The following is a 13,203-nucleotide window of genomic DNA, read 5'->3' on the forward strand; positions in this document are numbered from 1 at the left end:
GAAAACTTCACTCCACTGTTCCCAACACGCATACCCCATGACAACCATACCACCTGCACTCTACTTTGTATCTCTAAAGAGCAGACCATAAACACCCTCTCTAAAGCCAGAAACACGGCATCTGTGGGACATGATAATGTCATAGGTTGCATCCTACATGGGATCAAACAAGAATTAGCAACACCAGTGGGTACTCGCTTCAGTCATAGTCTAAGCTCTTGTTTCATGCCAGCTGAATGGAAAATGGCCACTTATTCCCTTGAACAAAGGTGGTGCTTCCACTGACCCTGGGAGTTATAGACCTATTAGCCTAACTAGCCTTATCTGCAAAGCCTTGAAGCAAATCTTCATGGACCTTATCAACAAAGGTATAGGTAATCTCCAAACACTTGACCCTACTCTGTTTGGATTTGTCAAAGGGAGATCATGCCTGTTAATCCTGATGGACTTATTTGAGGCAGTCACCAAGGCCTTGGATGAGGGGAAATCTGTGCATACAGCCTACCTAGACTTAGCCAAGGCTTTTGACACTCTCTCTCACTCAGGCATCATTGACAAACTTACTCAGCTAAGTATCAACCGTTATATCATTAGGTGGGTCAATAACTGGCTCACTGAAAGAAACTATATAGTCAAAACAGGGGAATCCACCTCCAACAGCAGACCTATAACCATTGGTGTTCAACAGGGATCATTTCTGAGACCTCTACTGTTTGGAATCTATTTCTTTGAACTACAAGCTAAAACTTAGTCTGCGGCTGACAAAGTTTGCTGATGATTGCAAATTGGGAGAGGTCATAGAATCTCCAAACAATATCAACATGCTACAACAGGGTCTTACACAAACAAATGACTGGTGCCAAAGTCATGGCCTTAAACTCTATGCAAAAAAATGTATCATCATCCCTTTTGGTAAGTGTGATGTTCCTCCTAACTGCCACATCAATAACAACACCCTAAGTACACACTCAGTGGTGAGAAACCTCACCACACAGTTTGACACCAACCTTACCTTTGATCACCGTGTCTCCACAGTGGTAAGATGGACAGTATGTATTGCTGATCTCATAAGTAAAGGCATTGCATCCAGAAAAAAAAGAAGTTATAACCTCGCTGTACTCTTCCCTCATCAGGCCAGTAATCAGTTATAATGCCTCTTTTGGTATGTACCTTTCCAAGCACCTAAAGCAATTGCAGAAGACCACAACGGTTCTTTACAAGGAAAATTCAAGGTCTTCAGCATCTGTCCTATGCGGATCATTTGAAATCACTGTCACTTTATTCTGTTTCATACAAACTACACAGAGGTGATCTATGCCTTGCATGCAAGGCAATCTTTGACCCTGCTTTATTGGAACTGCTGCATATTTGCAAGCCAAATGGTACATGGGTTACTTGCCATAAAGACCTTAACCTGGTATTTGACATTAATAGAACCTGCTGGAGGGACAGATTTGTCTCCCAGAGGTTACCACACCTTTGGAATGGACTCCCACTTCATGTCAAACAGAGCATCTCATTGTCCCTCTTCAAATGCAGTCTGGACGGGTAACTGTAGTTGCTGATTGTGGAAATAAGGGTAGAACTTGGCCAGGCTTGTAAGGGACCTAGGGCCATTAGTCCAGTAACTTCCTATGATACTATGATCCCATAAACAGGCAGGCAGAAAATAAATGGATGCAAACAGGTATATTGTTGCACAGATGCCATATATATTGCTTTCCAAGTAAGCAAACACCTCTGACATTATTAGAATTGTTTCACAATTTCATGGACAGCATATCAGCAAATCACACCTAAAGAGAGCAGTCCTAAAGAATACATCACTGTATATTTATTCTTGATACCAATATTGTCCTGTGTATTCTTAGCAAACATTCCTGGATCCTTCACAAGGGGTAGCGACCCTTACTACATGCCAGTCTTATGAACAGCTTTGTGATCACTGAATATAAACGGGACTCCAATCCAGAGCTATTAGTGAGAAAGTGCTCATTTTAGCTATTGTGTATAATACAGCATCTAGATTGTTGTAAAATGTTATTTTCTCCATGCCTAGCAAGGGGGATCGGGGTTGGCATAATGGTTAAGGTGTTTGCCTCATAGACATAAGGTTCAGGATTAGATTTTCACCTTTGAAGGAAATTGGTTAGGCTTACTATGGACTACAAGGGCACTCAGCCTATTACTTAATGTACTCAAGCACTGAACCTACAGCTGTGCAACCATTGAGTTAATACATGGGCTGTGGAACAAGGTCTCCCATTAGCCGAGTGCATGGGAGGCTTGCCCCTGGAAAGAAGGTCTTGTGCTACTTTCTAGTTCATTGAAGTAGTTTATAAACTATTAGGGCTGGCATATTTATTTGTGGTGGCTTTGGAGAAAAGTTATCATAGCGGATCTAAATTTTGCTGTTCTCTAAGAAAACAGACCTTTCCATAACTGTCTACATTTAAAAAATAGTTGTGATTTTGCTGTGACAGTTGTCAGTATTCATTTTACTGTAGTTGATCAGTACAATCAGTGGACTCCCATTCAACATTAATAAGTCCATACTCCTTACATATAGCAGGTGTACAAGTTATAGACTTCACCATTAAGTTGTATGTACTTATGATGTACAAGTACATTGATTCATAACTAGTGAAGCATTTGTCTCTCATTTTAATATAGCTCAGACCTAGCAGAGGCCCCTTATATAATGCAGCTGTAACAGAAGTCCTTTTTATTTATTTATTTTTTCAGCAGAAGTTATTGTTTGTGGAATGGACAAAACAAGATGGATTAGAGCTGTCATACCACACTTTGTGACATCATAGTTCTTGTTACTCCCTGCATCAAACAAAGTTGTTACTAGATAATCACACTAAGGCCCTTATCTTTTGTCTTGTAAGGCACATGGGCCAGATTCTTGTAATGCAGAAAGAGTTCTTAATGTTTGCAGTTCTAGTTACTGTGAGTAACAGTTGGAGAGCTAATTTTTATCCATTTCTGCTTGTGTTATGTACTGCAGACATCTCATAAAAGGCAATAAGCCATTATAGTAAAGGAGAAGGTATAACTGTGAATCATAAACTGAGATCTCTACATATATGTAAACAGCGGTGTTTAACAATGCAGAACACATTCATGGTTCTAAGACATTTTTGTAAATTTTGATGGACCAATTTTAACTTACATTTTGTTTATCTACTTGGCAGATTGTGTCAAATTTTGGGAGAATATGTGTATAATTCCAAAAGAATAGATGAAAAGAAATTCTGTGATAAAAATGCACACTGGAGAGGAAGTAATCAGTCCAACAGAAGTAGAAAATGGCCTCTGAATGGTCATATCATATGATTTAATGTCATACAAAAATGCCCGATTATGGAAGAGAGTACTGGACTGCATAGGATGATGTATTACTTTTTCTGAAAATAAAAAAAAACTCTGTATAACTCAGTATGTGTATAACTCCATATATAGACATTAGGATCCAGCTTGGATTACTAAAGAGAGTTCTGGATATGGAGTCTCTCTGCAAGGACATTCTACAGGATGGAGTTAATTACTTGTATAACACTTAAAATGGTGGTTGTTTTCTGGTGTGTTATCAGTGAAATCTAAGAAGCGCACCTGTTTTGTTGTATGCACTTTACCCTTTACCGACAGCCGCTGCGGGGCATGAGCAGTGTTTCTCTTTTCCTGCTTTCAATGCTGTCAGAATGCTGTCAGATATTGGGGTGGATTGGTACAAGTATAAACACAAATGGTTTATGCTTTGCATTTCAAGCCACAGTATAGCAAATAAAAAAGAACTCTGTATACATGCTATTGAAAGGAGTAATTGCGTTTATTTTAAGGTTGTGGGGCTACCATAGTGTTTGAAAGTAATGTTTACTGTGTTTTTTCTGTCAAAAAGGAAACTTTTGTGGTCTTAGTTTTACTGGCATTGTTGCTTGTTTTCTCCAGGTTAGACGCACCATTTTTGATTTGAACATGGAACAAAAATAAAAAGTTAAGCAAACAGCCTTTGCCACCACAGTAGGCTAGCAATTTTCCTTAGCCAGAGGTGGGTGTCTCTGCTGTTGCCATTTGTACCTCAGACCACTCAGCTTTTACTAAAAATCCCTCTGGTGTAGCACTTACATTCACCATGGGGTGGGGGTTAACCACATCCTCTGCAGATGTTGGGGTACACTCAGTGTCTAAGGGAGAGCTACTCTTGTTGGTCCTAGGGGAGGGAACAGGGAAGCTTTCCCTGTTAGGCTGAGAGCTGATGCTGAGCCAAGACTGAAAAACATGGTTAGTATAAAACCTATTTTGGTTAACAAACAGAATGATTTACATTAGAGAAAGCATATTTAATGTATTTTTATAATTGTATGACTTTTGACGTCTACTGATTGCTTGTAATTAGTATTTAATGTGGTTAATCAATTTTATGTTTTTATAGGCTGACTGTATTCATGTGACTTTTAAACCGTCTATATAAATGGTATGAATTCTCTTAGAGATATACTAACACTGATGAAGGATTTGTATCTGAAAGCTTTGTTGTTATAATAAAAGTTCTTGGCATTTCTAACGTTTCTTTGGAGTTGGATTTGTGTGAATTAAGCTTTCCCTGTTGTGTCAGAATGCTGTGTCCATCCCTGGGGAAGCAAGGCTTCTCTTCTTTTCCAAATTGTCCAAGGGATTTTCTTTCTTCTCATCAAGTTTCAGCAAAAAATAGAATAAACAGTATCAACAGAATTCCAGAAAGAAGTCTCATACCTCCCAAAACCAAGGACACTCCAACAAGTCTGAATGACTATTTAAGAGACCTTGTGAACTCGTCCCACCCAGGCCCTCTTTCAGAAAGTCTGAATCTCCGTTTGTCTCTATGGCAACAGATTGTTTCAGACAAATGGGTTCTGAAGATCATTCATCAGGGTTACAGATGGCAGTGGGTAGGAAATTTTTGTTTCTCATGGGATCATCGATCTGACTGCTTTGTTTCCACCTGTTCTTCATCACATTCTGTCCTAAGAAGTGATAGAACCAGTTCCTCCTTCCCGGGTGGGGAAGGAGTTTTTATTAAAGTATGCTCCTAGTGCCAAAGAAAGAAAATGCTTGGAGACCAGTTCTGGATCATTCTTTCCTAAACCTGTTTTTGATAGTGCATGAGTTCAAAATGATGTCACTTCACAACCTATTGCCTCTTCATCCACTTTCAAGTTTCCTGGTAACACTAGACTTGAAAGATGCTTATAATCACATTTCATCCAGACTTCATCTGTTTCTTAAGATTTTACATGTCTAGATCACATTTTCTGTTCTCTGCCTTACCCTTTGGACAGTGAATTACTATCCTATGGCCTTTCTTATTCCTCTGTCAAGGTTCATTTGTTGGCCATTTCAGCATGTCCGCCCATGGATCCTCCTCTTTCAAGGCAGTCACATGCCAAAATGTTCTTGAAAGGGATTTCAGGTAAACAAGTGACTTCTCCTTGGGATCTTAATTTTATGTTAGAGAAGCTAACACTAGCTCCATTTGAACCAGCTAATCTGTCTGACTTGAGGTTCTTAACATGGAAAACATTTTTATTGATTGCTCTGACCTCTGCAAGAAGGGTATCTGAATTGCAAGTTGTTAGGGTGAGTCAACCCTACCTCATTTTCCACAGAGATCTGGTTTATTTGAGAATGAATCCTTTTATGCGTAAAGTGGTATCCGAGTTTACTTTGTCAAACTCTCCATCTCCCCATTTTCTTTCCTGAACCTAAACATGAGGGAGAAAGGTTATTCCATACCTTGTATGTCCACAGACATCTCAGGTACTGTCTAGACAGTACTACATCTTTCAGATCATTGGAGCAATTGTTCATTTCTTGCGAAGGTAAGAAGTGACAACCATTGTCATAACAGACTATTTCCAATAGTTTTCTAAGGCAATTACTTTTGTTATTATACTCACCATGACAAACCTATTCCAGGCAGGGTCAATGCCCACTCTACAAGGACATTGGCTTCTTCTGTGGCTTTTTGAAAAGAGTTGGATTGTAAATGTATTCTATAAGCTGCCTCTTGGTCCTCTGTACATACTATTACATAGTACTATAGGCTGTATTCCTTCTCTAAGTGAAGATCGTTCTTTGCTAGGTCCATTCTCCATGGGCTGCTGGACTGACTTTGCATCTCCCAAATATAGTTAGTTATGGTAATCTACCTATACAGCTGTGGCTACTACAGCAGTGATCAATAGGTTCATAGGTTCATAGGTTCATAGGTTCATACTAGGCTATCTGCCCGAGGGCATTTTGCCAGCCTGAAGCATTTTTTTGCAGCCACCTACCACCTCTTTTTAGGGGGGGACTATACCCATTATTTTGCTGTGTGCTCTGTTGAAGTAGCACACTGAGGGTGGGTCCCTGTATTATATTCTATATCCATTTCCATTAGATGGTCATGATTTCTCTGAACAAGTGAGGTGCTCACATATACATAGATATTTTAATCCACAATAGAAGTCTTTGGGTGATGAATCTATCCTCCTATCCCTCCTGCCCCTATTAATAGTCAGAAACAGGTTTATGCCTCTCGCCTCTTGTGGCTCTTAGGCCTTGATGAAGATTTTTAGCGTCATCATGGCCTTGTAAATCGCTATTTTGTTATGGCCTTAGGCGTCTGAAAAGGTCACCTCTGGAGTTAAAGCTGTGTTTAACCTCTTTCATTTTGGCAGCATTTTTCAGATGTTTGAGGTGACATACCCTTTGTTTTTATCCCTGGTGGCCTCTCCTGTGCTCGGGGTCTTCAGTTGCGAATGAGACATTCAATGGGGTAATGTACCGCACCCATGGTCTGATGAGTGAGATGTATAGGGAGATCTGGCCTCTCCCCGGATTCAGATGAGAACCTTCACGATAAGGTGGGGCAATGTAGAAAGGTTTCCTAACTTACTTTTAGCTACATGGTGTCTAATGACAGACTACACAAATCGGGTTTCCAGGTCCCCTGTATACTCTTCTGCCCACCTATGTGGTTCCGTTTGTATTAGTGTTTTCTTTGTTTTCCTGTGGGTAAGGACTGCGCATTTTTTATTTTTTAATGGCTTAGTGCCGCGGCTCTGGGTACTCACATCCGCTCTATGGAGACAGGCTGTAGGATATATCTGTGTCAGATGTGTTTTCTACTATGCCTCAGCCTTCAATGCAGTCACTGTCAGCCATTGTCTCCTAAAAGCCCCTGAAGACTTCAAAAGTAAATGCCAAACAAGAGTGGGCCCAGGACTTTTTCCACTGGTACACCATCGGCTTTTTAAAGTTTCTTGAGTTTGAGTCTGACCAGCAACCAGTTCCCTGTGGGTTCTATTTACTACACAGGTTGTGGGACAATCTTGTGATGTGATGTATGGGGGGCCACCAGTGCTGATGAGGAGTTTTCCTAATGATACCCCGAAAGTGGCAGCTGTATCCTTGCTGGCCAGATCGAGTATTGTAGGACCTGCCTTTCCTCATCAATGGTTTCTATGGATTCTGTTTCAAGTTCTCCCCCAAGTTTAGAAGGCTGGGATGGATGCCAAAGACAAAGCCAACCTGATGGATCCAAAAGTCTGCAATGTCCTATGTTCTTAGGTATGTGAGGTCCATTATGATCCCTTCCATGGCTTGCAGATAAGGCTTGGATCAAGTTTAATGTGGTCGGGAGATTTCCAGGGTCGGGCCAGAACTTTGTGAAGCTGGGGTCTGCCCCTGGTAGTGCTTTTCACCCCTGGGTAATGATTTATCCAGAGGTAAGATTATGGGTTTAATTCCTCGGCTGTAGTTTAATCTGTATGGATGCTGTGTTTTGCTTGGGAGCATCAGGTCCCATGGATTGCTTGAGAGAGGGAGAGAGCTAAATTCTCTACTCTAAAGGAGATGTTTGGGGGCTGCAATCGGCTCTCCTGTCATATCTCTCCTGGGAGGGTTCTGTGTTTGCACTGAACCCTGTCAGCCAGTATAAGCATAGTGTCTGTAGGATCTAAGTAATCTTCACATCATTTGAACCTAAAGGAGTGAGTGACACTGTTGGTTTCCCTCCCAGGTTTGCCTCTTTAGCTATTTTTCTCCTATGATTGTTTTTTTGAGTTCTTTAGCTATGGATGATTTAATTTGCTTTGGATGATTTTATGGATGAAGAATGTATTACAGTCATGTTAGTTGAACTTACCCTAACTGTAGATGTCCGAATGATCACTTCTGTCCATTCCCCTTACTTATTTTTTTTTGGTGTGTTTTTTACCAGGGTTTGGGCATCTATTTTTTTGTTGTTCTTATTGTCCTCCTTTCAGGGCTCAGCTTCCTTCTCTCTACTGACAGGAAATCTCTGAAGGGTTTTCTGCCCAAACATGTCTTAGTCACCTCAACTTGAGCTAATTGACAGTTTGTGCATGTGGAAGGTGCACTGACGTTTTGGAAGCTGTCCAGCTCTTACATCCATAGTAGAAAATAACTTGTATAGCAAAGGCTAATGCATCAGTGATCGTTTGAACATCTACTGTTATGGTCAATTCAACTTAAACAACTGTACTACCTACAAGATTGTAACAAATGTCTATTTCAGGCTCTAGTTTTTGTTTAAGACATTAGAAACATAGTTGTCCCAACTTTTGTGCTAGTTTCTTGACAAATCGGACCTGTTTCTGCTTGATATTTACTTACCTTTTAAAGTTACTTTCTTGTATCTGTTCCATGCACTCGTAGATTCCTCAGCAGTGTGACCACTGAACCATTCTCAAAACATGTGCCACATGCATAACCTATGTATGTTTTATAACAAAAATGTCTCATATAAATGATGTTGATGTACCATCTTAATTTCAAACTCTGCCCTTTTGTAACTGTATACCATGTCTGAGAAGAGTATAGCCTCTCCAAATCTTTTGATTTTATTGGGTATGATAAAGGTTCTGTAATGTGTTTCCCTGTTTGCTGGAAAGTATAAATGTTAGATAATCACACTTCTGCTCAGGACCCCTCGCTATTTCTACATAACTATGCTTAACTGACCCCATGCTATATCTCTTTCTTTTGAGATAGGGTTTTCAGAAAAAGTGCAGAGTGACATATAATTTACAAGTAATGCAGAACAATACCAGTTTATTGTTTTCTGTAAGGATATCTTACACAGTGCTTTACAGTATTCTTTCTGTCCTTCTTGTTTTCTTAGATTGGTGTTTTGGGTCTTCAGAATCACACCTCCACAGGTCCATTCCAACTTGTGTTTTGGCTAATACATCCTCAAGTATGTACATGTCTCCTGGATTTTATTTCCCTGATGGATTTTTTGAACTTTTGCACATCTATGCATATTTTCACAATGTTTACCAGATGTTTACAATTGTAATACAGATTGCATTGTTTCATTTTAAAACTGTTATATGCAAAACTTACTGTCAAGCACTTACAGTATAGAAGCATATTTTCCCTAGCATTGTGACTAAGAGACCATAACTCATAGCACTTGTGAAAATAATGGTCTCTGTCAAAAAATATAGTTTATTTAAAGCCCCAATAAAATTATCTAACCCATGGATGAATTATATATGAATAGTAGTTATTAGAGAGAGCAGTTTTAGCAATGACCAAAAGTTTATAGCTTTAGAATGCATGGAATGCTAGACAGTTTGAGTGAAATTAAGAGGGTTGTATAAAAATCCAGTAATTCTTTTGTTTGGGTGCTATGCACAACTATATTCAGTGTGGTATCTGTCAGGTGTTTGTCCCTAAGACATTCAGCAGCTTTGTATTCCGTTTCTATTTGTCTGGAAAATCATTATTTTTAGTTATTGGTCTAGGAAACCATTGGCTGTATCCACTCCCACCTAAGTTCAACCCCCTCTTAAGAAAACAAGCTAAAAAAGCATGTATTGAACCTGCTTTTGTCCAGCCTGCACTGGACATTTCCCTTGGGTTGGGGGAAGAACCTGAGGACCAGACGATGCCGATGCCAGTTCTCTCTTCCTTGACCCAGTTGGAGGCTGACATGGAGCAGTCTACTCCCACATCCTGTGAGGCTGTGAATACATCTGGTACCGATGTAGAGGGAGAACTACATCTGATTATATCTGAAAGACCCTAGGGGAATTTCCCAAATTTTAGTTAGGGAAGAGATACCTGATACCCTCATTCAATTTAGATAGGGGTCTGAACCTCCTAGATTTCTCAAGGCAGATGTTCCTTTAAAAAAGAAACAGGAAACTAAACATGTGGCTATTTAGGTTAAGGATCCTCACAAAGAATAGCCGAACTTGAACCTTCTAGATTTGTCAAGGCAGATGTTACGTTAAAAAAGAAGCAGGAAACTAAACATGTGGCTATTTTGGTTAAGGATCCTCACAAAGAGTGGCCAGACTTGATTTGGGTACTGTTAATGGCCTTATGGATTTGAAACTCCCTCAGGGATTGCCTGTCCCTGTTATTACTGCTACTACCCTGGTCTTCCACCCCATCTAAGAGACCTTTGGATTCTGATTCTTTGGATAAAGAATTGCACCCTGGTGAAGAATCCTTAGCATCTTCCTCAAAAATATATTCTGTCTTAGTTTTGGGGTCTGATAAAGAAGATCCTTTGTCCCCTGACCCTCCTTCTGAAGAATTATCTTTTGGGGATATAGTGGTCCATATGATGGAACATTTTAAGAGGGATTGTTCAAAAGACTCAGAGGTTCAAAAGAGATGTGTTCTCTTGCAATCATACTAACCCAGCCCTTCTGTAGTACCTTCTGTCTTGGATGCCATTTGGACACATTTACAGCAGCTTATCAGGCTTCCCGACTGTCAACCTTCAGCCCTGAGAAGCCAGACAGATTTTATAAAGTGCCTGAGGATCATAAATACTTGTATAAAATTCCATCATCTATCTGATCCTGCTGTAGTTTCCATGTCCTCCGATAAGCCATCCAAACTGTTTTCATCTTCCAGGCTTCTACCTTCTGATAAGGACAGTCATGCTATGGAGAGGTATGGGAAAAAAGTGTATACTTCTGCTACTTTTGCCTTTAGGGCCATTAGTTATCAGACTCACATGACTAAATATGTCTTGACTCTTCTCTTTCAGGTGTGTGTGTGTATGTATGTATGTGTATGTGAGTATGTATGTATGTGTGTGTATATGTGTGTGTGTGTTGACATGCCAGATGCAGACAGTAAGACCTTCAGCTCTTTCGAGTTCTGCATCTCTGATAGCTCCTCATTCCATTGAATTCAGCTGATGCCCTCTCTAGGACAACTGCATCTGGTTCTGCCATGAGGAGATATCCCTAGTTGCATCTGCAGGCTTTACCTAAGAACATTTGAACAAAACACTCGTACTATGAAAAAATAAAAAGCACAACAGAGCCAAAGCTGTATGGACTGCAAATTGAACTATTTACTGGTACTTCTGATATCTCGGCCCTTGCCATCAAAGGCACTGGCCGAGGTACCAGAAGTACAAGTATATAGTTCAGTTTGCAGTCCATACTGTTTTGGCTGTGATGTGTTTTTTCTTTTACCCAAGGACATTAAAGCTAACTTTTAGATGCTCCATTAGATAACCCAAATCTTTTTTGGCACGACTTCAGCTGCAAACTGTTTAAAACCTCGCAGGATAAGGACAAAGTTATATAGGACCTTAAATAAATTTTTGTTTCTCCTGTACCTAAGTTTCAGAGGAAATATCAACCCAAATTTTGCTTTGTCTGTAGGCAGCCTAGACCAACTGCTTAGGATTAAGAGAGTTTCTAAGTGGATTTTCACAGATAAACCACCTCAGATTTCCAGAGGCCAAAAACTTTCCTTTCTGGCTATATCTGCCTCTAGCTGACATCCAGTCTCCCTTTCCCCTTGGCTAGATTCCTTTGTCCCTTAGGATATCCTCTTATTTCCAAGTTTGACAACAGATGACCACAAATGCCTGTTTTCTCATTTATTTCATGGCTTGGTAGTCCCTTCCTCCATCTCCTTTTTACCAGGATCTAGTGTAACAAGGGTCAGGACTTAAATTCATAATGTTTCTGGTTCCTAGGAAGGAGGAGTCATGGAGAACCATTCTAGACCTGTCCTACCTCAACACTTTTCTAAAGGTTCCTTCCTTCAGCATGTTGTCGCTTCAGACCCTATCTACTCTTTTTGCTTTCTCAAGCTTTTCTGATCTCTATGGATTTTGAAGTGCAATTCAAATCCATATTCATATTCACCCTCTCTTCAGGAAGCTTTTAGGTTTCACTGTTTCTTCCACTCATTATCAGTTCTCTATTTTGCCTTTTGGTCTTTTTACAGCTCTAAGGGTATTTACCAAATGTCTAGCCCCTGTGGTAGCCTTTTGCAGACTTTAGGCAATTCAAATTTTTTTTTTGTTTGTATGACCTTCTGATTCAAGCCCCCTCTCATCAACTTCTGCTTCAAAATCGACCCTTTACTATGCTTCTACTGTGAAGGGTCATATTCACCCTCAATCACAAAAAATCTGTGTTGGTCCTGTCTCAGGACCAAGTCTTTTTGGGTTGCTGGATTCATACCCATCCCATTATTAGCTTACCTTCTGTTTCCAAAGATCCTCTTTATATTTCCAATCTGTTCTTCCTCTTTTAGTTCTTCGTGCAATGAAGTTTCTCCAAACCTTTGGGTACAAGGCATTTGCCATTCCCTTGTATGTTTTTGCCAAACTCCAAATGAAGAAATTTCATTGGTATCTCAGACTGTTTGGCTTCAGGAATGCCATTCTCTACAGTTTATAGTTCCTGTGTTACCTTGTCTCAGACTTGAATTCTGCTGGTGGAGTCAATAGATTTTCCTAATTCCAGGTCTACCTTTACAGATTCCTCTTCCTACTCAAGAGCTGTACATGGATGCTTCCAGTTAAGGGTGGATAGCTTCCTCCAACAACCTGAAAGTCCAGGGTCTATGGTCCTATCAACAGATGTCAGACCACATCAGTATCAAAGAGATGAAGGCTCTAATCCTAGCTGTTCAGGTATTCTAAAGTTTTTTTACTGACAATACCATATTCATTTGCACATAAACAGGAGGACACAAATTCTTGCCTTCTTTACAGACTGTCTCTTAAGGCTGGATATTTTGCACATAAACAGGAGGACACAAATTCTTGCCTTCTTTACAGACTGTCTCTTAAGGCTGGATATTTTGCACATAAACAGGAGGACACAAATTCTTGCCTTCTTTACAGACTGTCTCTTAAGGCTGGATATTTTGCAC

General features: G+C 40.0%; 1 protein-coding gene across 3 annotated transcripts in view; it reads left to right on the top strand.

Moving 5' to 3' along the window:
• TENM1 (teneurin transmembrane protein 1) overlaps positions 1–13,203 on the top strand; it is a 3,721,864-nt gene that overhangs the window by 982,997 nt on the left and 2,725,664 nt on the right. The window contains exon 6 of one of the 3 annotated variants that reach the window (XM_044054336.1): positions 9,176–9,250. The exons of the other annotated variants lie outside the window; for them this stretch is intronic. Within the exon in view, the coding sequence (XP_043910271.1) occupies positions 9,176–9,250 (75 nt within the window). The remainder of the gene's footprint in view (positions 1–9,175; positions 9,251–13,203) is intronic. 3 annotated transcript variants of the gene reach the window in all.

This window comes from Protopterus annectens, chromosome 13.part0, assembly GCF_019279795.1.
Source record: "Protopterus annectens isolate FY-2018-M chromosome 13.part0, PAN1.0, whole genome shotgun sequence".
Classification (NCBI taxonomy): domain Eukaryota; kingdom Metazoa; phylum Chordata; order Ceratodontiformes; family Protopteridae; genus Protopterus; species Protopterus annectens.